Genomic DNA, 27,280 nt, shown 5'->3' with positions numbered 1-27,280 from the left:
TGTCCTTTGCTTTTCACAATTTTCTTGTGGTCTGGAGCATGAACATGAGGTCCTAAAGGTACAGCAGTCATCTTACCATGAGACAATGAGGTGTTGTAGTTATCTATTGTGATGTAACAAATCACCTCAAACATTATCTCAGTTTCTGTGAGTCAGTAATGCACGTGTGGTTCTGCAATCTCATCTGAATACTCAACTAGGGGGAAATCCACTTCTAAGCTCACTCGCTTGATTTTTGGTAGGCCTTAGTCCCTCATCGCATGGGCTCTTCACAGACCTGCCTTAAAACATAGCAGCTGGCCTTCCCTAGAATGAGTGATCCAAGAAAGAATGAGAGAATATGCATAACAGAAGCCATATTGTTTTTATAACTCAGAAGTGGCATCCCGTCACTTCTGCTGTATTCTATTAGAAGCAAGTCACTAAGTCCAGCCCACACTCAATGAGAGGAGAAATTACAGAAGGGTAAGAAAACCACAAGACAGAGATCATTGGGAGCCATCTTAAAGACTGCCTACCGTAGATGCCATACGTGGAATTACCACCAATCCACTGAGAAGGATGAAAAGAAAACTAGAAAGTGTGTGGGTCACTCATCCCAGTTTTGACATGCCTCTCTAGATTCCCTATAATGTGAAAGAGGAAAGTAATGGTGTAATCACTTTGGGGAAAGGTCTAGGAATAACTAAACACATAGCCTATGACCCGTATTTCCAATCTTAAGTATTTATCCAGGAAAAGTGAAAAGAGTATTCATAACAGCTTTATTCATAATAGACCCAACTGGGAAAAAAACACACACAAACATCTATCAAATACGAAAAGAGATAAACAAACTGTGGTATATTCATTTAATGGAATATGAATCAGCTTTTAAAAGGAACAAAGTGACACAACAAAATGGATGAATTTCAAAAACAGTATGTTTTGTAAAGGAAGGCTTACACAAAAGAGCACATACTGTAATTCCATTTATATACAGTTCTAGAACATGCAAAACTGTTCCATGGTAAAAAAAAAAAAAATCAGAGCAGTGTTTGTCTCTTGGGGGCTAAGGGCAGGGATAAAATGAAAAGGGTTATGAAGGAACTTTCTGGGCTGATAGTAATAGTGTGCATCTTAATAGGGGTTTGTGATACATGAGTATTTACATGTCAAAATGTATTGAAAAGTACACTTCTAAGATTTGCACACTTTATTGATTTAAATTTTACCTCAACAAGAATCTTAAACTAATCTGAACTCTAGGTAATATGTATGCTGAAGTATTTAGGATGAAATGTGCTGAAGCCTGAAACTTATGTTGAAATACATTTTTAAAAAATGGCTACATGGGTAGATAAGTGATAAAGTATAGTACAGTAAAATGTCAACAGTACAATCTAGGCAGCTGGTACACAGATGTCCACTGTAAAATTCAAATATTTTGTATGTTTGAGTATTTTCATAAATTATAGGAAACTAAACCTACTTTTTAAACTACTGTTCATTAGGTTTTCAATTATTTGCTGTCAAGCATATTCCTTACTTAAGCTAATACCAAAACAAGGGTTTTCTACAAAATAGATGAAACTGTCCCTGACACTTATTCATTTAATATGTGCTGGATCTTGTGCTCTTGATGGGGATACCATCTTGTGAGCAAAACAAAGTTCCTGCTGTTGTGAATCTCATACAAACACACACCATTACACAAATAAATATATAACTACTATGCTCACAATTATGAAGTACCATCCTGGAGCTCTAAGGCCCCTGACTAGGGGATCTGACCTGGGTGAGGTGGGGGTGGGCCAACCAGGGAAGAATTCCGAGAGGAAATATGCATGATGGGTAGAGTTAATGAGGTAAGGAGGAATATCAACTACTCAGCCAGAAACAACAGCATGGGCAAATGAGCTGAGGTAGAAGGAAGCGAAAGGCTATTGTGGCTGAAGCACCAACAGAAAGAGGAAGCACCAACAGAAAGAGGAAGAGAGAATCCACCATACTGAGGATGGGTGCTGGAAGAGACCACTTTCCACTAGCTTTCGATACTATTTCTAACATTGCTCAAGATCCTTCATGTGTGCTGTTAAATTGGCTTTAGATGTTCTAGTCTCATAATAAGCAATTAGACCAGGCAGGAACTTCTTTAATAACAGGTATTATGTACTGGAGAAACCAAAATGGCCACTCAAAGCCATTTTTATTCCCTTTTGTAATTATAACTCAAGCTCAGGGGTAGGGTGGGGTGGGGTGAGATCTAGCAGCCTCTGTCTCCACAACTTTGACACTCAAACAAATCACAGTTTCTACCAAGGTGCCTTTTAAAGCTCTTATTTCTTTTCTGGAAAAGGAGAGCAAGAGCATTGGGATTCTTAGTGTGTATAAAATTTCTCACTTCTTTTGAAAACAATGTACCTCCTAAATTAAAGAGTTATAAGTTTAAATCTGTAGTTCCTGCTTTTCCAAGGCAATGGAGAGATGATCACAATGATGAAAATGCAGTCGTAGTCATTTTGTGTTGATTCTGTTCACAACATTACACTCCATATTTCCAAAAAGGAATAGTCTATGATTTCAATAAAAGATACAAATAATCGCCAAAGATAAAGACAAAGAAGATGAAAAGCCTTATCTTTGTCCTGAAAAAGAGCTTTTCTTTACTTCCTGTGAGGTCAATAACACACTGGGTCAGGGAACACCCACTGCAGAAAAACCACAGGCTCCAAGTGACTCAAGGGGGCTAGCCCTCCTTTATAGCTGGGAACCTCTGGACAGTCCAAGACAGGTACCGGTCTTTACTGGAAGCACTGAACTCAGCCCACTGGACTGCCTTGGACACAGAGGGGCCTCCAGGGGTGTTCCACACCTTGCTTTACCTCCTTTGCTTTTTACTCTCACAGTATTAAGTACTATTTATTGGATATCTACTTTAAATTAACTGTCCCTCTTCCTCCCCAAACCCTGCAAAGGTTACAGTTAAATAAAGAAAGACTCAGGGAGCATTAACCAGTCAGGAATCTTTCTTTTGCCAGAATGGAAAAATCCAACTTAAAATGGCTTAAGCAAAAAGGGTTACTGACTCATATAACTAAAAAACACTAATAGCAGTACCAGTCTCAGGCACAACTGGATCCATGGGCTCACAAGAACCACCGGGCCCATTTCTGTCTCTCGAGTCTATACCCTTTATTGGAGGTAGTAGGGAAGACTGCTAAGATAATTCACCATCCTATGTCTGCTCCTTTTCCTGTTACATCATGCTTCACTGCTTCTGTTTGGATTTCCTGTTCATCCCAGAACCACTCATTTGGGCTGGACAAGGATATCCACTGATTGTTTTAGGCCAAAATTCAGCATCCAGCTCTGTGAGCCTGATAAGAGGTCTGAGAATGGAGGGAAGGATGCATGGGCCATAGCACAACTACCACCCAGACTAAGTAACTATAAAACACAACTTTCCCACCCTGTTACCATTTAGCCTCACCCTTGTGCTGCCTTTGAAATTAAGTCCTCCTCACATTTCTGGTCTTAGCCCTGTTACCCTCTCAGTCTGCACTAAATCAGAAGCTTCACTCTCCAGAGAGTAAGCAAGAGTCCACAGAAACACAGTAGATACCCTGACAAACCCAAAGACAGAGTAGTAAAGAGAACAGGTGACCCCAGACCTGGGCATCCAGCCAAGGGAGTAAATTAGGACTGAAAGTATCCCATGCTCTGCTCACCAAGCCTTGTGTCATAGTGCACGGCTCCATCTACCCAAAGGAAGGGACAATGTGTGGGGGTTTTTTGTTTGTTTTTTGCAGTAAAGGGCCCTTAATCCTTGAGTTCATAGTCAGTTCTACTTTAGGGAATTTCCATTCCTTCTCTCCCCTCCATTTCCCTCCATCCCTCTCTTTCTGTCTCTCTCCCCCTCCTGGTAGGATCCATTCCAGAATGTCCTTCTCTCACACCTTATCTTTCAAGATTCCTTAACTCTCCTCTCCTTCATGGATTAGACATAGCAGGTTGTCAGGAAGGAAAGAGGCAGGAAGAGGACCATCCCAGGATCTTTTTCCCAACTCAATTCCTAGATGCCACAAAGAGTAACTGCAATCCAGCTACAAAATCATAAAGAGGCCATTAATTATGACCTCTCACAGGCTATCTACATTTTTTTTAAATACAGAATCAGAATGCAAAACATATTAACAAAAAGGACTGGCTCTGTGTGACAGAATAAGTATTATCATCCGAAAGCATTACTGAGCCACGTGTGCATGGCTTTTAGTGTTAGAAACATGCTTTCATTTCTTTAGTCAAAAAATATTTTCTGAGAGCCTCTGATGAGGCAGCTCATCTCTCTGGAACCCACTTTACTCAGATCTTTGCATACCTGACTCCAAAGCATCTTTCACACACACATACACTCCAGGTTGCTCCACATTCCTCCAATGACGAAGCCCAAAACTGAGGAGCACCATGTAGTTTTCCAGTACCGTAGGTACCTTTGAGTCTTCATGTTCTGCCAGGGTCGGGGAAGGTATCAAGTTGAACCGCATGAAACTGCCTTTTTGTAGGCCAAATGAAAATGTTTTATTTTTGAGAAAAAGAAAAGCTTTATTCAACCAAAGTAGGCACTGTTAGCATTAACTGCTTTCCCAAAATGATAAACTGCCCCAGATATTAAGTGATATATACCATATTTATAAAATTCAGCATTGCTAAAATTTATTCAAATCTTTCAATTACTGGTTTTCAATTGCAGCAAGTTCTGTTTCTTAGGAAGAGTTCCAAATGACAGGAAGGGTGGTAATCCCTTGAAAAAAAGTCAGGTGAGTATGATGGAAGTGGCAAAATTTCTTAGCCCAATTCAGTTAACTTCCATATGGTGGTATGTGACTTCTGTGGTCAAATGCTGTCATGGAAAAGTCTGCTAACCAAAACAGAGTGCTTTTAAATCAATTTTTGATACAATTTCAACTTTTTGACAGTAAGAACCTACTATTAGTTTCACCTAGGTTAGAAAGCAGTAATGAAACACTCTTTTTGCAGACCACCATACAACCTATTTTTGGTTTTAGTAACAGTTTTAACACATATTCAGGAACTTCATCAATATCCAATCATTGTCCAGATGACTTTCAATTTCATTTTTTATCAAAGTTTATGATCCTCTCCAAAATAGGTCTCTGCTCTTTCAAATCGTAAGAGATGAGCATATCTCTAACCATCTGAGTTTATGATTGTCCATCAACAGGTGTCGTACCTACCCACTTGTCCAATTTTTTCACCTTTCCTATTGCAGCCAAGTGTCGAGAGATTGTTGTAGCAGAAACTCCTAAGTCTGCTGCAAGGCCTCGAATTGCTGTTTTGGGGTTAGCTTCTACCATGGCTCTCAACTGATCTTCATTTAAAACCGATCTGGGTCTCCCTCGAGGCTCATTTTTCAGGCTCAGATCCCCAGAACGAAATTTTTCAAACCACCATCGGATAGTCCTTTCACTAACAGAGCCTTCTCCAAAGACAGAATTGATGTTTCTACTCGCCATGGCTGCACTATGTCCTAGTTTAAATTCATATAAAAAAAGTATTCATAAATCTTTCAAAGATATGGTATTGTTCACTTCTGTGGAAAAAATAAACAATAAAAACTCAATAATCAGAGAAAACTGAATAGCATAATATCATTGCAAATACTAAACACAACTAAAATTAGACCTGGTATCAATCATGGTCAAGTTTCAACTGGTCAAATATCAGCAATTTCATTTGAAGGATACATAATTTTATCACTGTACTCTTATACCATCAGTTTTCATCAGGTGGACAATACTTTCAAGTCTTCTGGCTTTCCAATACGAACACAACTTCCAGTAATTTTACAAGCATCTAATATGGAAGAAATGCTTTTGAACTAAAATATGAGCAGTACTTTTAAATCCAGGAACTCAATGCCTACTAAATAATTTCTCAGTACTACCAAATATCTCAGATCAATTTAATGCTTTGAAAAAAATTCTCCCATAATGGGTTGATTTTCCCATAATGGACTGACTGTCCATCACCCCCAATGTATGTTTTCGGACCAAAGTATTTTTAGGTCTTCCTCTTCCCCGTCTCGTCTGATCTGAATGACTGCTACTTCACAACCTCTTTATGTTTTCTAAATCCCTATTTACTATCAAATTTATCTTCTTTTACCTCTTTATTTCACTCCTCGTGGCTTCATACTTAATTTTGTATAGATGCATAAAAAAGAATGTATTTTAGGGATGTGAAAGAACTATTGTCTAATTTCGCATTTTCCCCCTGTGACAGTCATGTATTCTAAATGGCGCTTAAGTCCACTGCCTAGTGTATTTTTTAAAACTACAACCATAATATACATGTTCCCTAAACCCTCCAAAGGTTTTTTTTTGTTGTTGTTTGTTTGTTTTTTTAAAGGGAGAGTGATTTAGCAGAATTCAAATATGGACAATGGGGTGAATCTTGAGGTGAAGGAGGATGGTTTCTTTTTCAGCAGCTTTCATTCCAGCCCCTTGTAAGTACACATTGCTCCACAGCAACTTATCTGCCCTTTTCCCCATCTATGATTCTAAGATGGTGAAGTGGAAAGTGGGTTGGTTAGTGGTTGCCCTCACTTAAACTCTAAATTAAGCTATTTCAAATAAGTCAACAATCTTCTATTACAAAAGCGGAAAAAAAATCTGACTTCACCCATACATAATATATTGTTACAAAAAAAAAATATATATATATAGAAACTATAAGATAAATATTAGGAAAGTGAGTAGCTTTATTTCAGTCCCTAATATACTGAAAGCAATTACCCTCGTTGTTCCTAAATGAAATAGAATTAGGGGAGAGTTTTCCCATTAATATAATAGATTTAACTGATGTAAGAAGCCACCTCTTCCACTTCAAACAAACATGCTAGGTTAAGATACAAACAAAAACACAATTTGTTTTAAGAGTTAAATCCGAAAGCAAAAGAGAGAAATGTCTCAAGTGCATAAGTAGGGGGTAGAGGGTGGACCTGAAAGCCACAGTGGTGAAGGGACACATGAATAGAATTCATATCTCATAACTACATACAAATAATAAAATGATATGACTATTTTAAGTTAAAATAAGACATTTTAAATCATGTCTTAAATGTTCAAAGAGAATACACAGAAATAGATTGCATTAGGCAAGAAAAAGCCATTTGAAAAGAAAAAAAAAATCCCACATTATATTTAGTTGTCATGTGTCCTTAGTCTCTTCCAGCCTCTGCCAGGGCCTCAGTCTTCCCTTACCTTTCATGACCTTGACTCTTTTGAAAAGTACTGATAGGTCATTTTGTCAAGTGTATATTATTTGGGTTTGGCTGATGTTTTCTGTTGATTGGACTAAGTCTATGCATTTTTGGCAAGAATACAAAGAAATGATGTATCCTTTTCAGTGCATAATATCATGAATTTCATGATGTCAATATGTTTTATTACTGTGATATTCACCTTGATCACTGTTTAAGGTAAATTTTGACAGGTTTCATCCCTTTAAAGTTACTGTCTTTCCCTTTGTGGGAAAATTTTAATTTCTCCTCAAATTTTCACTCACTAATTTTACTATCCACCAGTGGATCTTGTATACAATAATTACTGTTTAGCTAATGCTGATTTTCTATTTCCTGCAATCCTTCTACAGTTATTAACTGAAATTCTACTATAAGGAAGAACTATCCCCTTTCCCCCCATTTTTCATTTATATATCAGTGTGGACTCACAGGTATTTACTTTACTATTCTACAGATTATAATCCAATGGTGTCATTTATTTCTTTAGCTCAAATTGTTCCAGCTTTGGTCATTAAGGACTCCTTCAGGCTGGCTCCCATGTTCAACAATATTCCCTTTTTTCTTTTTTTTTTTTTAAAAAGCATTTTGTCATCGCACACCTCAAGATATTCCAGGCATCCTTACCCCATCTCAGTCCTGGGATCGACCAGTTCTCCACAGAGCCCTGGTTCCTTTTATTGGAGAATTATACTTAGAAAAAAAAAATTGGATGCTAGGTTTGTTCATTACCGCTGGGGTGTCATCACTTACAGCTCCTCTCAGTGGACAGAGTAAATATATGTATGCATTCTAACTCATACATAAGTGATATCTCAGATTCCAGTGCAACTCAGAGTTCATTTTAGCCTCCTCCTTTCCTTATTTATGAGAAACCCAGTTCTTACTATCTAAAACACTGGTATCTGTGGTTACCAGAGGCAGGTGTAGGGGAGGGCAAACTGGATGAAGTACATAAAAGGTACACATTTCCAGTGCTCACTTCGGCAGCACATATAGTAAAACTGGAACAATACAGAGAAGATTAGTATAGCCCCTGCACAAGGACTACACGCAAATTTCGTGAAGCGTTCCACATATTTTACTCGTCTACAAAACAGAAACAGACTGCAGACATAGTAAACAATCTTATGGTTACTGGGGGAAGCGGGTGGGAAGGGATAAATTTTAGGAGTTTGAGATTTACAAATGTTAGCCACTGTATAGCATAGGGAACTATGTTCAACATCTTGTAATCACCTTTAATGAGAAAGAGTATGAAAACGAATATATGTATGTATATGCATGACTGGGACATTGTGCTGTACACCAGAAACTGACACATTATAACTGACTGTACTTCAATTAAAAATATAATTTTTGGGAACTGAAAAAAAAAAAAGTACACACTTCCAGTTAAAAGATAAATAAGTACTAGGGATGTAATGTACAAGGTATATACAATTAACGCTGCTGTATATTATATATGAAAGTTGTTAAGAGAATAAATCCTAAGTTCTCATTACAAAGAAAATTATTTTGTATCTATATGAGATAATGGATCTTATTATGGTAATAATTTCCTCATATAAGTCAAATCATTATGCTGTACACAAATTTATACAGTGCTGTATGTAAATTATATCTCAGTAAAACTGGAAGGGAAAAAAAAACTGGAAGGGAAAAAAAAAGAATAAACCTGAGTACACTCAGCACTAATCTTAGAGGCCCTTTGTTTACTGTAAGATGTGAGAATTACCTGAAAGAGGACTATTTAATCCTGAAGATGGTTGGCCAGATTGCATGGAATTATTGGGAAGGCTTAAGAAAACAAATGGGACAAAAAATAATAATAATAAATTCAGTGTACAATTCAATGGTTTTAGTATATTCACAGGGTTGTAAATCTAATTTTAGAATGTTTTTTGTTCCCCCTCCCACAAGAGAAACTCTGTATGCACTAACAGCTATTCCCCATTCTCCCCTATCCCTTTCCTAGCTATAAACTACTGATCTATTTTCTGTCTATAAATTTGCCTATGTGGATGTTTCCTTTAATTGGAATCATACAGTATGTGATCTTTTGTGACTGGCTTCTTTCACATAGTGCATTTTCAAAAGTCATTCATGTTGTAGCACATATCATTACTTCCTTTTTTTTTTTTTACTATCAAATAATATTTCACTATATGGATATACATTTGTTTATCATCAGTTGACAGACATCAGGACTATTTCCACATTTTAGCTATTATGAATAATGCTGCTAGTAACATTCATGTACAAGTTTTTGTGGTAGACATGTTTTCAATTCTCTTGGGTATATACCTAAGAGTAGAACTGCTGGGTCACACTGTAACTCTGTGTTTAACCATTTGAGGAACTAGCAGATTGTTTTCAAAGTGGCTTACCATTTAACATCCTAGCAGCAGTGTATGAAGGTTTCAGTTTTCCACTTCCTCACCAATACACAAAAGAAAAAAGTCACCAAGACTTGTCTTTTTTATTATTGCCATCTTAGTATGTGAAATAGTATCTCATGATTTTGATTTGCATTTCTCTAATGGCTAATACTGTTAAACATCTTTTCATGTATTTACTGACCATTTGTATATGTTCTTTAGACAAATTCTACTCATATCCTATGCCCATTTTAAAAACTGGGTTATTTCTCTTTTTATTATTGAGGTGTAAGAGTTCTTTATACATTCTGGATACAAGTCCTTCATCAGATATGTGATTTGCAAATAGTTTTTCCCATTCTGTGAGCTGTCTTTTTACTTTCTTGATAATATTTGCACCAAAAAAAATTTCTGATTTTTATATAGTCCAATTTATTTTTTGTTTTGTCACTTATGCTTTTGGCATCATATATAAGAAACAGCCTAACCTAAACTAAGGTCACAAAGATTCAGTCCTTTGTTTTACTTGAAGAGTTTTATAGTTTTATTAGCTCTTATATTTAAGCTTATGATCTATTTTGCATTTTCCTGTATGCTGTGAGATAGAAACCCAACTTCATTCATATGTAGATATCCAGCATGGTATACTGACACTGTTTGTTGAAAAGACTTCCTTCCCCATTTAATTTCCCTGAGACCCTGTGGACAGTCAACTGGCAATTTTCTTGGCTATTTTTGCGTGTTTGTTTTTCCATATGAACTTTAAAAGTTTAAATCTAACTCAATAAAATAACTTAGAATTTTTACTAGGGTTGCATTGATTTTATAAATTAACTTAGGGAGGATTGACATGTTCATGTTTTACCATTTTCTTAAATCTGCTTTAGTGTCTTTCAGGAGTGTTTTAAATTTTCTTTGTAGAGGCTTTGCAACTTCTTAATTTATTTCTAAGTATTTAATCTTCTATTTTGCTATTATAAATGGGCTTTTCTCTAACATTGTGTTCTGTTTACTGTTTGTATATACAGGCATACCTCAGAAATATTGCAAGTTTGGTTCTAGACTATGGCGATAAAGTGAGTATTACAAAAAGGCAAGTCATGAATTTTTTGGTTTCCCAGTGCATATTTATAAAGCTATGTTTATACTGTACTGTATTTTATTGTGTGCAATAGCATTATGTATAAAAAATATACATACTTTAAATAAACAATACTTAATTGCTAAAAAATGCTAACTATCATCTGCGAGTTCATTCTATTGATGTTGATGGCTGCTGAATGATCAGGGTAGTGGTTGCTGAAGGTTGGGGTGGCTATGGCAATTTCTTAAAATAAGACAAAAGTGAAGTCTGCTACATCAACTGACTCTTCATTTCATCATTGATTTCTCTGTAGCATGCAATGCTGTTTGATGGGATTCTACCCATAGAACTTCTTTCAAAATTGGATTCAATCCTTTCAAACCCTGCCTCTGCTTTATCAACTAAATTTATGTAATGTTCTAAATCCTTTGTTGTCATTTCAACAGTCATCACAGCATCTTTACCAGGAGTAGATCTCAAGAAACCACTTTCTTTGCTCATCCACAAAAGAAACTCCTCATATGTTAAGTTTTATCATGAGATTGCTGCAGTTCTGTCACATCCTCAAGCTACACTTCTAGTTTTTCGAGAATTACCAAAATGTGACACAGAAACACGAAGTAAGCAAATGCTACTGGAAAAATGGTACCATAAGACTTGTTTGATACGGTTTTGCCATAAACCTTCAACTTGTAAAAAATGCAGTTATCTGTGAAGCTCTATAAGGTGAGGTGAAATTAAACAAGGTATGTCTGTATATGAAAGCTGATTTTTGTACGTTAATTTTAAATCCTGCTCCTTCACTGAATCTTTTCACTGTCTGAGTTAGTTTTATTACTGATTTTCTGGGGTTCAGGTATACTATGATCTGCAAATAGTTACTGTTTCACTTCTTCATTACTCATTCTTATGCCTCTTATTGATATCTCTTATCTAACTGCCTTGGCTAATTTACCTCTGATACACTGCTGAACAGTAGGGGAGACAGTGGGGTTGCTGCCTTGTTCCTCATCTTAATGGATATGCCTGTAGTGCTTCCTCATTTAAATATGATACTAGTTTTAACACTAAGATATATACTTTATCAAGATAAAAAATATTCAATTCCTATTTTCTTGAGTGTCTTTTTCATGAATGGGTACTGAATTTTGCTAAAGGCTTTCTCAGCATCTACAGAGACAACCTTATGAGACTTTATCCTTATATTTATTAATATGACATATGATATTAATAGAATTCCTTATGTTGTACTGATGGGGCTACAGGCAGGCCACCCCAAGATGTGCCACTCTGGCATGTGGATTATTTTGAGCTGAAAACTATCAAGGCCCACAAGACTCAGCAAGAAGCTTCCCTCTTACTGCCTAAAAGAATTTAAGATAGGAGGCTTGTCCTAGGAAGAAGCTATTACCATAAATAACTATAGTAAAGTATTAGGTATGGTAGACAGTAAGAAACCTCGCAAAGCCCATTTGATCAAAGTCCTCTGTGTCCCACGGTCTTTGGATGGCCCAGCAAACATTTCTTTACCAAAAATTAACACTTTTTATCTTCCTGTGAATTACCCTAGTTCCCCTTGAAGCTTCAGTCTTCTCTACCTCCTTCTCCTTAGTCCAGAATATATAGATCTATCTCACCTTTTCTTGCCTTCTTTGGAATTCTTTATAATATATGGATTCCCCATGCACACATAATAAACTTGATCTTCCCCTGTCAATCTGCCTTACATCATTTGACAGGCAGAAGAACTAATAGGGGAAGGAGAGGAAATTTCCCCTCCCCCACAGTACCAAGTTTGCATTCCTGGAATAAATCCAGCCTTGCTTTTCCCTCTGCCTAGAATTTGCTGTCCCTGCCTTTCATGTGTAGCCCCTTCATGTATTCAGATCCTAGCTAAAATATTACCTCTTCAGAGACATATTTCCTGACCATTCAAGCAAAAGTAGCCTTCCAGTCAACCTCCAGGACAGTACCCTATTTTAATTTCCTACCTAGCACTTAGTATTAGCTGATATTTTTCCTATACATTCCATATGTATATTCCTATATATATTTTTCCTCCACTGTGACAGCACCAAACCTGTCTTGGTAGTAGATTTACTGCTATATGCCCAAGATACACAGCACCTGGCACATGTTAGGTACTCAATAAATGTAATAAATCTATTCCTATTTTGGGTTCACTGTTAGAAATCTGATTTTATCACAGAAAAAAAAATAAGAATAACAAAAAACTACATTCTCTGATTATACTTATTGACTAAATCAAGATTTGTCAACTTTAAAGAGAAAGCTATAACCTCAAAATTAAAATCAGCAATTTTTTAGTCTAAATCAATAAATTGAACAAAATAACTGGTACTTTAAAAAATATTAATAATAAAACTAAAGTTCTCTTTCATCCAGTTAACATTTTTCAAATTAAAATTCTCATTAAAATTTGTTACAAAATTTATCAGTATTGTGAAGGAGTCAACATTTAAATTGGATAAAGAACAAATCATCATAAATCGACTTATTGTATCTAATAAAAGCCAAAGATGTATTTCAATATACTTTAATATGATAACTTTACCAGCAAAAATATTTTAACTCACAAAAATTAATTTTTGTGGTAAACTCTCACAATTACCTGTGAAAGGTGATGATTTCTCTGACTGTTTCATTTTTAGAGATTTCCTATTAATAAATACATAACCACAGGGACAAGATTTACATGCAACAGGAACCTGAAGGAGGAAAAAAAGGAAAAAATGTATTACTACTTTACTATTAATTAAACTTCTCAAGTGTTTATGTGATCTCTTCAACTAAACAATAATTAACTTGAAGGTAAAAATAACATTTATATTTAAACACCTCCCCATAAAAACTGAGATAAGAATCATGTCCTTCCATTCTCCTAGTCCTTTACAGTTCCATGCATATAGTAAATGTTTAATATATGAATGGCCAGGAGAAGAATGTGAAGCATAAAATTTATTTCCTAAAATGTCAGTCTCAGAATAGTTACAACATGGATTAGATTAGAAGAAAGGGACTAGTTAGGAAATTACTGCATTAATTCCAGAATGAGAGGCTGTTGGTCTGTTCTGCAATGCTGGCAGAGAATGTAATTAAAAAAAAAAAAAAAGATGCATTTGACAGACATTTCAAAGGGAGGAAGAAACAAAACTTAGACACAAACTGATTACTGATAATAAAACAGAACTGAAAATGAGTCTTTAAGAATTCAAGCATGAAGAGGGTCAATACCAATTACAGAAAAAGGATCATTCACAATAGCCAGTTTGGAGAAAAGGAATATGGAAGACTACAAAAAAAGGTGTTGAGACACAGGTTCTCCTAGTCTCCGCTTGAGGAAAGATATCGAACAAATCCTATAAGCCTTGCAGATTTGTTACTTTTCTAACAAAAGTTCTTTACTACCTGAAGTAGTCTATGATCTTTACATATTTTTTAAGTGAAAAAACCATCACATCATTTAACAACTTCACTAAGGTATAATAAACATAAACTACATATATTTAAAATGTACAATTTGACAAAAGTTTTGACACCTGTATATGCCCATGAAACCACCACCACAATCAAGATAGTAAATACAGCTATCATCCCCCAAAGTTTCTTCATGCCCCTTTGTAATCTCACCTCCTGCCCCTCCCTCTTAACCCCATCTCAATATCCACAAGCAACTACTGATCAGCTGTCACTATAGATAAGCTTGAATTTTCTAAGGTTTTATATAAATGGAATCATAAGCACATGCTTTTTTTTTGTTTAGTTTCTTTTACTCAGCATAATTATTTTGAGATCTGTCCACGTTGTTGCATGTAATAAGTTCATTTCTTCTACTGCTAAATACTATTCCATGTACGGATATACCACAGCTATCCATCAACCTGCTGATGTACATTTGAACTAATTCCATTTTTTAGCTTTTACAAATAAAGCTGCTATGAATACAGCAAGTACAAGCCTTTGTATAGACATACACTTTCTTTCCTCTTGTATGAATAGATAATGGATGGATCATACAGTAGGTGTTTAACTTTCTAAAAAAAACTGACAAACTATTTTCCAAAGTGGTTGTACTGTTTTACATTCCTACCAGCAGTTTTAAGAGAGTTACAGTTCCTCCACATTCTCAGCAACACTTGGTAGGTTCAGTCTTTAATTTTACTTAACCATTTTAGTAGGGTAGCGGGATCTTATTGCAGTAATATGCATATCCCTAATGCCTAATGATGTTGAACATTTTTTCATGTTTACTGCCATCTGTAGGTCTTCCTTGGTGAAGTGTCTATTCAAATTTTTACCCTTGTTTTAACTGGAATGTTCGTTTTCTTATTATTGAGCTTTGAGAGTCCTTAATATATTCTGGATACAAGTCCTCTATCAATGGCTTTCAAAGAGTAGAAGTTTTAACTTGAACAAGTCCAATTTATCACTTTTTTCTTCTATGGATCGTGCCTTTGGTGTGTAATTAATAAACATTTGCCTAACTTAAGTTCACAAAGTTTTGTTTTGTTTTTTACTATTTTCTGGAAGTTCCATAGTTTAAAATTTTTCATTTAGGTCTATGATCCATCTTAGAATATTATTTGTATATGGCACAAGGAAAGAATTAAAGTTCACTTTTTAAAGATAGAAATCATTCAAAGTATCTTCTCCAACCATAACAGGATGAAGTTAGAAATCAAGAACAGAAGAAAAACTTGAAAATTTACAAATTTGTTGAAGTCAAACAATATATTCTTAAATAACCAATGAATCAAAAAAGAAATCACAAGGAAAATTAGAAAATACTTAGTGATGAATGAAAACAAAAATAAAACCTAGTAAATTCATGGGACATAGTGAAAGCAATGTTTACAGAGAAAGTTATAGCTGTAAACACTTACATTAAAAAAAGAAGAAAGATCCCAAATCAACAACCTAACTTTCTAACTTAAGGAACTAGAAAAAGAAGAGTAAACTAAACCCAAAGCTACCAAAAGGAAGAAAAATAAAGATTTGAGAAATACAAAATTGAGAATAAAAAGTAGTGAAAATCAATGAAACCAAAGTTGATTTCTTTGAAAAGATGAACAAAATTGACAAAACTTTAGCTAGACTGACTAAAAGAGAGAAGACAAATTATTAAACCAAATAATTTGATTTGAAAGTGGGTTATTACTACCAATTCTACAGAAGTAAAAAGGATTAAAGAGAGTACTATGAACAACTTCACACCAACAAACTGGATAACGTGATGAAATGGACAAAACCCTAGAAGCACAAAACCTACAAGACTGAATCATGAAGAAACAGAAAATATAACTACAACTAGTCAAGAGACTAAGTCAGTAATCAAAACCTTCCCAACAAAGAAAAGCTCTGGACCAGATGACTTCTTGGTGATTTCTACCAAACATTTAAAGAAAACTAACACCAGTCCTTCTCAAACTTTGTCAAAACATGTTACAACATGAACCTTGGGGATATTAAGCTAAGTGATATATGATATAGGTCAGTTACAAAAGACAAATTAGTATGATTCTACTTAAAGGAAGTAACAGTCAACTTCATAGAGACAAAAAGCAATGAGTAGTTGCCAGGAGCTGGGTAGAGAGCAGAAGGGAAGTTATTTTGCAAAATGAAGAGTTCTGGAGATGGATGGTGGTAATGGTTGCACAACATTATAAATGTACTTAATACCACTGAACTGTGCATAGTATTTCTATAATTATGTTTCTAGATTTTTTTAAAAGGAATAATATATTCAAATAGAAAAATTCCTTCAAACTTTAAAGGTTCTATACAGTACAAATAAAATACATATAAGAATTTTATATGATATAAGGTATTGTAGAATCATTGTAGTATTCTAATATGCAATATTTAATATTCTAATATGTTATGTAGTAAACAAAAAAGCAAGAAACAAAACAAGGCTTTCTGGTTTCCCATTTTTTCGGCTTATATCTTAAAGAACTATTTCTTCATAAAGTTTAAAACAAACTTCACCTTTAAAAAATTAGAAAGCCTCAACTATAATTTTTCTTCAGTTATTTTTACTAAAAAAAAAAGCACATTTAAGAATCAACAAAACTTTGATTAAATCCTGATGAAGTCCCTTAAGTATTTACATTAAAAACTGAAACATTTTCAAATTATATATGTGTTATATTCAAAAGAATATATTTAACATAATTAATGAGCTCTTTCCAAATAAAATTGAGCTATTATGATGAAAACTTGTAGTTGTCCTCAGATTTTCTTTTCATCTCTAAGCCAGCATACAGTTTATGACCTAAACAAACTGGAAGGTATTATGTATACAATGTAAACCTAAGCTTTTACTCAATTAACCAGAATAAATGAAAATGTTTTAAATATTGAAATTATTTCTTCCAAAGTGATTTACAAGTACTCAAGTCAATTGTCAGAACATAAGAAATTTAATTTTAAACTAACAATGGAGACAATCCTTTGCTAACACAACACTGTAAAACAACTATACTTCAATTTTTAAAAGTTTTTTAAAAAAGAAAGAATCTTTTACTTTGGAAAACCTCACCAAATTGTTTTTATACTATATACTGGCAGTGCTTGGTGGCACTGGAACAACATAAACTATATTTCTCTTGTTTAATCTTTCTCTGATCACATTTCCAACACTGTCTATAAAATATATTTGTGTAAAACAATACAGATTTGGTCAGACCACAAGATTGCTCCCCAATGTATTCAAGTCTCTTTTTTTAAAAAAAGGCTCTCCAGTCTTTACAAATTATTCAAATTTAAAATAAGTATATGTGTGTGTATTTTTTTTCTATTACTTTCTTTTGAAGACACATATGATTGTTTATGCCTTCTTTTGTAAAGGGCCAGATTAATAAATATTTTTGGTTTGTGGGTCACATAACTGTGTCTCTCTTTTTTTTTTTTTTCCGTTTTCTTAGTAACTCCTTAAAAATGCAAAAAGCATTCTTAGTTTGTGAGTCCTTCAAAAACAGACCAGGAGCCAGATTTGGTATGGGAGCCAGATTTTGCCCACCTCTCACTTAAAGCAAAAAGTATAACGTTGTATTGTTGAGTTTTTAACATTAATAGATGTAACAAAGATGATAACAATAGCAAAGGTCACCAACCTTTCCAATTTGCCCAGGACTGAGGGAGTTGCCGAAAGATAGGACTTCCAGTGCTAAAACCAGGAAGTTCCTAGGCAAACAGAAGATAAGCTGATCACTCTAATTATAGCACAAAGGTTGGGAGAAGTTAAAGGAACTGGATGGTTGCAAAATTCCTGTATTTTTTCCTGAACTAATCCAAAATTGCCTCTAAAGAGATTGTGATAAGTTAAGAGTTGCATAATGTAATTCCTAGAGCAATCACACACACACACACACACACACACACACACACACAAAAGCAAAGAAATAAAGCTGAAAAGCCAATAGATAAATTAAAACAAAGTACAAAAAACATGTGATTAAGACAAAAGAGGGAAGAAAAAGAGAAACATAATAAAAAGCTGGTAAGATGGAAAATAAACAGCAAAAAAATTAAACATATTAATAGTTATATTACATATAAATGAATTAATTCTCCAATCAAAAGTTAGATATTGTCAGATGGATAACAAAGCAAAACCAACACAAAACTGTTTACAAGAATCACACTTTTAAACACAAAGACACTAACAAGTTAAAAGAGAAAAAAAAAGAAAGATACACCATTGTGAGATAATGGGAAAAATATATTGGTTTCTGCCCCCTCCCAGCCCCCAATTTCCTGGCAAGGAGCAACTAAAACCCTTGTAACTTTCTAAGTGATAAGAGCATTAGGAGCATCTTTTATTTTAATTGGTCATTGATCCCAGTTCCTGACACAGAGTTCGTAAATCCCTTGGAATTTCCTGGGTGATAGCAGTGTCTTCTGTTCTTATGAGGTGACTCTTGGTGGGCTGCTGGATGGGGGCTAATCACCAGAAAGACCAAGCTATGATTAAAAATTTGGAATTTTCAGCCCAACTGCCAATTCTCCAGAGAAGGTAGGGGGCTGGAAATGGAGTCAATGATCCATCATGTCTAGGTGCTGGAGCCTCCATAAAAATTCCAAAAGTAAGGGGCTCAGAGAGCTTCCAATTTGGTCAACACATCTAAGTCCTGGAAGAGTGACACATTCTAACTCCATGGGGATAGAAGCTCCTGTGCTCAGGACCCTCCAGACCTTGCCCTATGTATCTCTTCATCTGGCCTTTCATCTGTATCCTTTATCATAATCTTTCTTACAATAGTCAATACTTCCTTGAGTTTTGTGAGCTGTTCTAGCAAGTAATCTAATCCATGAGGGAGGAGGTCACAGGTATCTCCAATTTGCAGACAAGTTGGACAGAAGTTGTGGGTGTCCTTGGGACCTAATACTTGCAACTCCAGGTAGATAGTGTAAGAACTGAGCTGGTATCACAGAGAATTGTTTGGTGTAGGAAAACCCCCTACATATCTGGTGTCGGAAGTGTTGTGAGAGTGGTAGTAACAGAAAAGTAAAAGAGAGAGAGAAGTGAGTTTTTCCTACTCATCCATGCAAACAGGAAGTATAAGAAGGTTAGATCAGCTACAATAAAATCAGACAATGCAAACTTCAAGATAAGCAGCATTTATTGGAGACAAGGACAGATATTTAATAACAGAAAGGTAAATATATTAGGAAGATACAAAATTATAAATGTTTATGTGCTTAATGGAAGAGTTTCAAAATATATGAAACAAATACTGGGAACACTAAAAAGACAAACAGTCCAATCCATAATCATAACTGGATATTTCTAGCACACTTTTCTCAGTAATGTATAGAGCTAGACAAAAAAATTTAGTAAAGATATCTGAATGACAATATAAACCATCTTATCATAATAGAAATTTATAGAACACAACAGCTAAAGCTGAAAGAATATACACTGTTTTCAAGTATCCAAGGAACAGTCATTAAGGCAGACCATATAGGGGGCCATAAAACAATTCTTACAGATTTTAAAAGACTGAAATCTTCAAGAGATGTTATCTGACCACAATGGAATTAAACTAAAATCAATAAAAAATATTGAGAAAACCCCAAGAATCTGGAATTTAAACACTCTTCTGAAAAAAAACAAAAACCCACAGGTCAAAGAAGAAATCAAAAGGGAGATCAGAAAATACTATAAGCTGAATGATAATGAAAAAATATCAAAATTTGTCAGATGCGGTTAGTCAGTGTCCAGAGTGAAGTTTGTAACTTTAAATGCTTACATTAGAAAAGAAAGGTCTAAAATGAATTTTCTTCATGAACCTGGAAAAATAAGAGCAATTAAAATCAAAGTAGAAGTGGGGGAGGGTATAGCTCAAGTGGTAGAGCACATGCTTAGCATGCATGAAGTCCTGGGTTCAATCCTCCGTACCTCCTCCAAAAATAAATAAATAAACCAAATATCCAGCTCCCTAAAAAAAGAAAAGAAAAATAAATAAAAATAAATAAAAATCAAAGTAGAAGGAAGGAAATAATAAAAAGAGGAAATCAGTGAAAAAGCAAGCAAGCAACAGAGAAAAACAGAAATATTAGCAAATGGAATCCAAGAATGTATAAAAAAATTATATACCACAACCAAATGGGATTTATCTCAGGTATGAAAAGCTGTTTCAACATTCAAAAATCAACTGATATAATTTACCACATCAACAGGCTAAAGAAAAATCACATGATCATATCAATATGGGCATACTTCTGAGATATTGAGGATTTAGTTCCAGATTACTGCAATAAAGTAAATGTTGCAATAAAGGGAGTCAAATGAATTTTTTGGGTTCCCAGTGCGTATAAAAGTTATGTTTACATTAAACTGTAGTTTATTAAGTGTGCAAAAGCACTATGTCTTAAAAAAAAGTACATACCTTGATTTTAAAATAATACTGTTGGAGGGAGGGTATAGCTCAGGGGTAGAGTGCATGCCTAGCATGCACAAGGTCTTGGGTTCAATCCCCAGTACCTTCATTAAAAAAAAAAAAAAAACTAATTACCAACCCCTTTAAATAAATAATACTGTTGAGAAAATGGGTCTGATAGACTTGCCTAACACATGGTTGCCACAAACCTTCATTGTGTAAAAAATGCAGTATCTGCAAAGTACAATAAAGTGAAGTGCAGTAAAACAAGGTATGCCTGTAGATGCAGAAAAAGCATTTGATAAAATTCCAACACCATTCATGATAAAAGTTTTCTGTAAATAAGGAATAGAGGGGAACTTCCTCAACTTTATAGTAGATATCTACCAAAAACCTAGATAACATTATACTTAATGGTGAGAAACAAGAATCATTCCCAGTAAGATCAAACACAAGGCAAGGATGTCCCCTCTCACCACTCCTTTTCAACATCATACTGGAAGTCCCGGCTAATGCAATAAGACAAGAAAAGGAAATAAAGGGTATACTGATTAGGAGGGAAGAAATAAAACTTTTTTGTAGATGACACGACTGCCTATGTAGAAATCCTAATGAATCAACCAAAAATCTCCTGAAATAAGCTACTAAACAAGGTTGCAGGACACAAGGTTAATACAAAAAGAAAAGAAAAAAGCCAACTGCTTTCCTATATACCAGCAATGAACAAGTGGAATTTGAAATTAAAAGCACAATACTATTTGCATCAGCATGGCAAAAAAAAAAAAAAAAGGAATACAAAATATAAATCTAACAAAATAGGTACAAGATCCATATGAAGAAAACTACACAAATATAATGAACAAAATCAAAGAACTAAAAATATGGATAGTCTATGTTCATGAATAAGGAGACTTAATATTGTCAAGAGGTCAGTTCTTCCCAGTTGACCTAAAGATTCAACTGCAATCCCAATCAAAAGCCTACCAAGTTATTTTGTGGATATCAACAAACAGATTATATGGAGAGTCAAAAGACCCAGAACAGCCAACCCAACCTGTAAGGAAAAGAACAAAGTTGGAGACTTACTATAAAGCTACGGTAATTAAGATAATGTGGTATTGGTAAAAGAATAGACAGAAGAATCGATGGAATAGAACAGAGAGTCCAGACATAAATACACATAAATTAGCCAACTGATCTTTGACAAAGGAACAAGCGCAACACAATGGAGCAAAGACAGTCTTTTCAACAAATAGTGCTAGAACAACTAGACATTTACATGCAACAATAAAACCAAAAAACAAGAAAAACAAAAAACAGAATCTAGACACACACCTTACATCCTTCACAAAAATTAACTCAAAATAGATCACAGACCTAAATGTAAAACACAAAACTATAAAACTCTGAAAAGATAACATAAGAGAAAATCTAGATGACTTTGGGTTTGGTGATGACTTTTTAGATATGACACTAAAGGCACAATCATGAAAGAAAGAACCAATAAGCTAGACTTCATTAAAATTAAAATATTCTGCTCTTCAAAAGATACTGTGAAGAAAATGAAAAGACCAAGCCACAGACTAGGAGAAAAGATTTGCAAAAGACATATCTGATAAAGGACTGCTATCTAAAATATAGAAAGAACTCTTAAAACTCAACGATAAGAAAATGAATCCAATTTTTTAAAATGGGCCAAAGATCTTAAAAGACATCTAACCAAAGAGATACACCAACAGCATGTAAGCATATGAAAAGATGCTCCACATAGTATGTCATCAGGGAAATGCTAACTAAAACAACAAGATTCCAGTACACACTTATCAGAATGGCCAAAATCTGGAACACTGACAAGGATGTTGACCAACAGAACATTCATTCATTGCTGGTGGGAATGCAAAATGCTGCAGCCACTCTGGAAGACAGTTTGGCAGTTTCTTACACAACTAAACATTTTACAATCTAGCAGTGATGCTCCTTGATATTCACCTTTTGAAAGGGCTAAAAACTTATATCCACACAAAAACCTACACGCAACATTTATAACAGCTTAATTCATAATTGCCAACACTTGGGAATTGTTGTGTACTCTATCCTCAGTACATAAATTGGTAAGTAAACTGCAGAACACCCAACAATGGAATATTTTCAGGGCTAAAAAAAAAAAGTAAACTATCAAGCCCTGAAAAGACATGGAGGAAACTTAAATGCATAATACTAAATGAAAGAAGCCAATATAAAAAGGTTATATACTATATGATTCCAACTACATTATTCTGGAAAAGGCAAAACTATGGAGATACTAAATAAATCAGTGGTTGCCAGGGGTTTGTGGGGAGGGAGGGATGAACAGGTGAAGCACAGAGGATTTTTAGGGTAATGAAAATAGTCTCTAATACTGTAATGGTGGATATATGTCATTATATATTTGTCCACACTCATAGAACATACAACACCAGGAGTGACCCATAATGGAAACTATGGACTTTGAGTGACAATTATGTGTCAACGTAGGGTCATCAATTTTAATAAATTTATCACTCCAGTGGGGGATGTTGATATGGGAGAGGCTATGCATGTGTGGAGCAGAGGGTATATGGGAAATCTTTATACCCTCTTCTCAATTTTGTTGCAAACCTAAAACTGCTATAAATAAATAAAGTCTTATTGTGTGATCATTTCACATTATTCACAATTACCAAATCATTATACTATACACCTGAAACTAATATAATGTTATAACTAGTATATGTAACATTATATGTCAATTATACTTCAATTTTTTATTGAAGTATAGTTGATGTACAATATGATATGTTACAGGTGTACAATATGAGTCACAATTTTAAAGGTTATACTCCATTTATAGTTATTATAAAATATTGGCTATATTCCCTGTATTGTACAATATATCCCTGCAGCTTATTTTATACAAATAGTTTGTACCTCTTAATCCCCTACCCTTATGTTGCCCCTCCCCCTTCCCTCTCCCCACTGGTAACTACTAGTTTAATTATACCTCAATTTTTTTTAAAGTCTTTTAAAAACCTTGTATATCAGTGAAAAAAGAAAAACAAAACAAAACTCTGTAATGCTGGCATAAGAATAGATATATACATCAATGAAAGAGAATTGACAGTCCAGAAATAAACCTAGCAAATATTGTCGATTGATTTTCAACAATGGTACCAATATCCTTCAATGAGGAAAGAATCATCTCTTCAACAAAAAGAGCTGAAACAGCAGGATATCTACATCCAAAGAATGAAGCTGAACCCTAACCTCACCCCATAAACAAAAACTAACTCAAAATGAATCAAGGACATAGATATAACAACTACAACTATACAATTCTTAGATGAGAAAAGGGGTAAGTCTTCAATGACCTTGGATTTGGTGACAGTTTCTTAGTTCTGACACCAAAAAGCACAAAAGCAACAAAAGAAAAAATAGACATACTGGACTACCTCAAAAAACTCATGCATCAAAGGGTACTATCAAGAGAGTAAAAAGAAAACCCACCAAATGTGTTTTCACAAATATTTGCAAATCATGTATCTGATAAGGGTCTAATATGCAGAATATACAAAAACTCTTACATGACTCAAACAACAAAAAGAAAAACAACCCAATTAATAACTCAATTAAAAAATGGGCAACGAACCTGAATAGGCATTTCTCTAAGGAAGATACATAAAATGACCAACAAGCACACAAAAAGAGTTCAATGTCTTTGATTATTAGGGAAATGCAAACCAAAACTGCAATGACATCCCACTTCACATGCACTAGGATAACCATACTAATTTTTTTTAAACAAAAAATAACACGTGTGGGTGAGGATGTGGGGAAATTAGAAACTTCATACAATGTTGGTCCAACTGTAAATGCAGCAACTCCTGGGGAAGACACTCAATAAATTCCTCAATAAATTAAACACTGAATTATGATATGACCATGCAGCTCCACTCCTAAAAATAAATGAAAACAGATGTTAAAACAAACACTTGTACGTGAATATTCACAGCATCACTATTCACAATAACCAAAAGGTGGAAACCACCAAAATGTCCATCAACTGATGAATGGATTAACAAAATGCAGTATATCCACACAATGGAATGTTATTCAGCCGTAAAAGGAAACGAAGTACTGATATATGGTACAACATGGATGAGTTAAATGAAAGAAGTTAGATATCAAAGGACACATTGTATGACTCCATTTATATGAAATATCAAGAATAGGCAAATCTACAGAAACAGAAAGCAAATTAGTAATTACTAGGGGAGGGTGAATCAGGGAATGACTGCTTAATGAAAACAGGGTCTCATTTTGGAATGATGAAAATGTTCTGGAACTAGACAGTGGTGATGGTTGTAACACACTGTGAATGTATTAATGTACCCCTGTATATAATTAATGAACACTGATAAGATAAAAAGTTTAAAATAATTCCACTTACAATACCAACCAAAAAATTAAATTCATAGAGATAAATTTTACAAAATACATATAAAACCTGTACACTGAAAACAATAACACAATGCAGAAAGAAAGTAGAGGAGGCAGTAAATTTCTCTTGCCAAGGGAGGGAAATTAAAGAGAAGTAATTATTTTGAAAAGAAACACACATCAAGGTCTGCATTTTGGCATAAAAGATGTCTTACAAATGGTTTTAATTGAAGGACTTTTAAATGAACTTCTACCTTTCCTAGTTAAGAATAATCAAATGATCACATAGGAAACAATAAAAAAAAAATTTCCATTGGGTTATGACATGTTAATAAAGGATTAACAAAATTCCTTCATAAAAGAAATACCTTTGGTTAACCTATCACTATGCCCATTAGGCTGATAAAGACGACATGTCAGCAGCGTTACTAGGCAATATTGCTTATGGTTAAAAAAAAAAAAAAAGACCTCTTGTTGGCATCTGGACTGGAAGGTACCTGGTGAGAAGCCATAGCTTTGAACTTCCCTAAGTACAGTATAATCATGCCACTCTCTGCAAAACCTTGGAAGCTATGGCCTTGCCCACGAGCTAAGAAACATGAAATTTCTAAAACAGTAGCTCTTGCAATCACTAGCGTGGTTTTGCTTCTTTACATCTAAGCTGTCATTGATGAGGCAGAGAAAGCCCCTGGTATGCTGTGAGGATCCTTACTGGCCACAATTCTGATGCTGTTCTGATTACATGTAGTGTTTTCTGTCCTAGCTGAACCCTTGTGAGTTTGAATGTCTATCTAAACCCTAGACCACTAGTGGTATAAAGCCACTGCATGACCTAATGAGTTTAGTTTAGAAAGCAGATATTAAAAATTCAAGAAACCACACAAAGTAGGAATGGCAAATCTGTCTTATAAAAAGTTATAAAACTACGCAACACTTTAATAGGAGAGCGCCTAGAAAAACAGGGCTTTAATGGGGACTTAGTATTTAAAAGTGTTCTAAAAATAAAGACCAAGTTAATGATTATTGGAGTTATTAAAATTATTGAAAAAGCATAAAGATCATCAATCTACTCAAGTCTAAGAGGAAAACATCATTTCACTGCGGCCCGTTCTGTCACATTTAAGCATCCGCCCAGGTCGCTGTGGGGACAGTTTTGGGGGATCCAAACGGGAACGAAACAACCGTGCGTGGCAGGAGGGGGCTTTCGGAGCCAGGAGCCTGGACTCGAGAGTCGGGCACATCGGGCATTCTCCTCCGGGCAGGAGCGGGTGAGGGGGCCATGCTCGTCCACTCGGGCCGCCGCCCTCACAATCCTGCCGCCGTCACCCGGAGCCGGCCCGGAGACGCAGGGAGGGTCCGGACACGGCGCCCCGTCCACCACCACAAGCCCACGCCCCCTTCCCGCGCGGCCAGGCCACAGGACGAGACACTCGCCCTCTGACCGCCGCCAGGTGGGCAGCCGCCGGGCGGCCGCCCCGCGCGTTTCCCTAGTAACCCCTCGGCTCCGCCCGGAGGGCTCCGGACCCCCACCGTGGCCACCGAGCCCACCGAGCCCAAGGGCCCGCCCACCCGTTCTGCCGCCGAGACCCCGGAGAAGCGGCCTCACCAAAGCCAACGGCCGCCGGCAACGGCCGCCCGCCCGCTAGTCCCCGTGCGGGTGCTGGGCCCCCAGCGCCCACCTGTTGGTCACACTCAGGGCATGATTTGGTGGCCATCTTCACTTTCTTGGCTCGAGTTGCAGACATACTCCTCTCTGGCAGCGGCGGCGGCGGCAGACGCAGAGGCAGCGGCGGCGGTGACTGCGGCTCGGACTCCGCCCCTCGTACCTCAACGGCCCGGCCTCCGCCCGCCGGGTCCCCGCAGACCAGACCGAGGCTCTGGCGGGTGCGTGCGCGCGTGCGCGATCTCACGCGGAGCCTGCGTGCCGAGGGGGCGGGGCGCGGCGCGGCGTGCGCCGGCTCCGCGGGACCGCGGAACACGCTCCCTCCTACACGGCTCCGGTCCTCCAGCGCGTCCCGATTCTCTCGAGCGGAGACAGCCTGGGTCGTCCCGCGGGTCAATGGCCACGCCTCCTCTCGGCCGGGAGGACGGCGTGGGGCGTGGTTTGGGCGGGACTCTGCGGTAACGGGCGTCGGGCTCGACCAACGAATGC

General features: G+C 36.0%; 1 protein-coding gene and 1 non-coding gene across 2 annotated transcripts; one reads left to right on the top strand and one right to left on the bottom strand.

Annotated features, from left to right (window-relative positions):
- Positions 1–745: 745 nt before the first annotated feature.
- Positions 746–27,280, bottom strand: LOC105065132 (histone-lysine N-methyltransferase SETMAR-like). The gene is made up of 5 exons (XM_074370811.1): positions 26,808–27,280; positions 20,683–20,777; positions 17,905–17,974; positions 13,401–13,497; positions 746–5,530 (listed from the first exon to the last, which is right to left on the bottom strand). The coding sequence occupies exons 1-5, from the start codon at positions 26,871–26,873 to the stop codon at positions 5,205–5,207; spliced, it is 654 nt and encodes a 217-aa protein (XP_074226912.1). The 5' UTR covers positions 26,874–27,280; the 3' UTR covers positions 746–5,204.
- Positions 8,278–8,385, top strand: LOC123615401 (U6 spliceosomal RNA). The gene has a single exon (XR_006722967.1). It is a non-coding gene; the product is annotated as a U6 spliceosomal RNA (small nuclear RNA).

The sequence above is a fragment of the Camelus bactrianus genome, chromosome 9 (genome assembly GCF_048773025.1).
Source record: "Camelus bactrianus isolate YW-2024 breed Bactrian camel chromosome 9, ASM4877302v1, whole genome shotgun sequence".
In the NCBI taxonomy this organism is placed as follows: Eukaryota; Metazoa; Chordata; class Mammalia; order Artiodactyla; family Camelidae; genus Camelus; species Camelus bactrianus.
The sequence above is the reverse complement of the archived record's forward strand: the minus strand, read 5'-3'. Positions and strand labels throughout refer to the sequence as shown.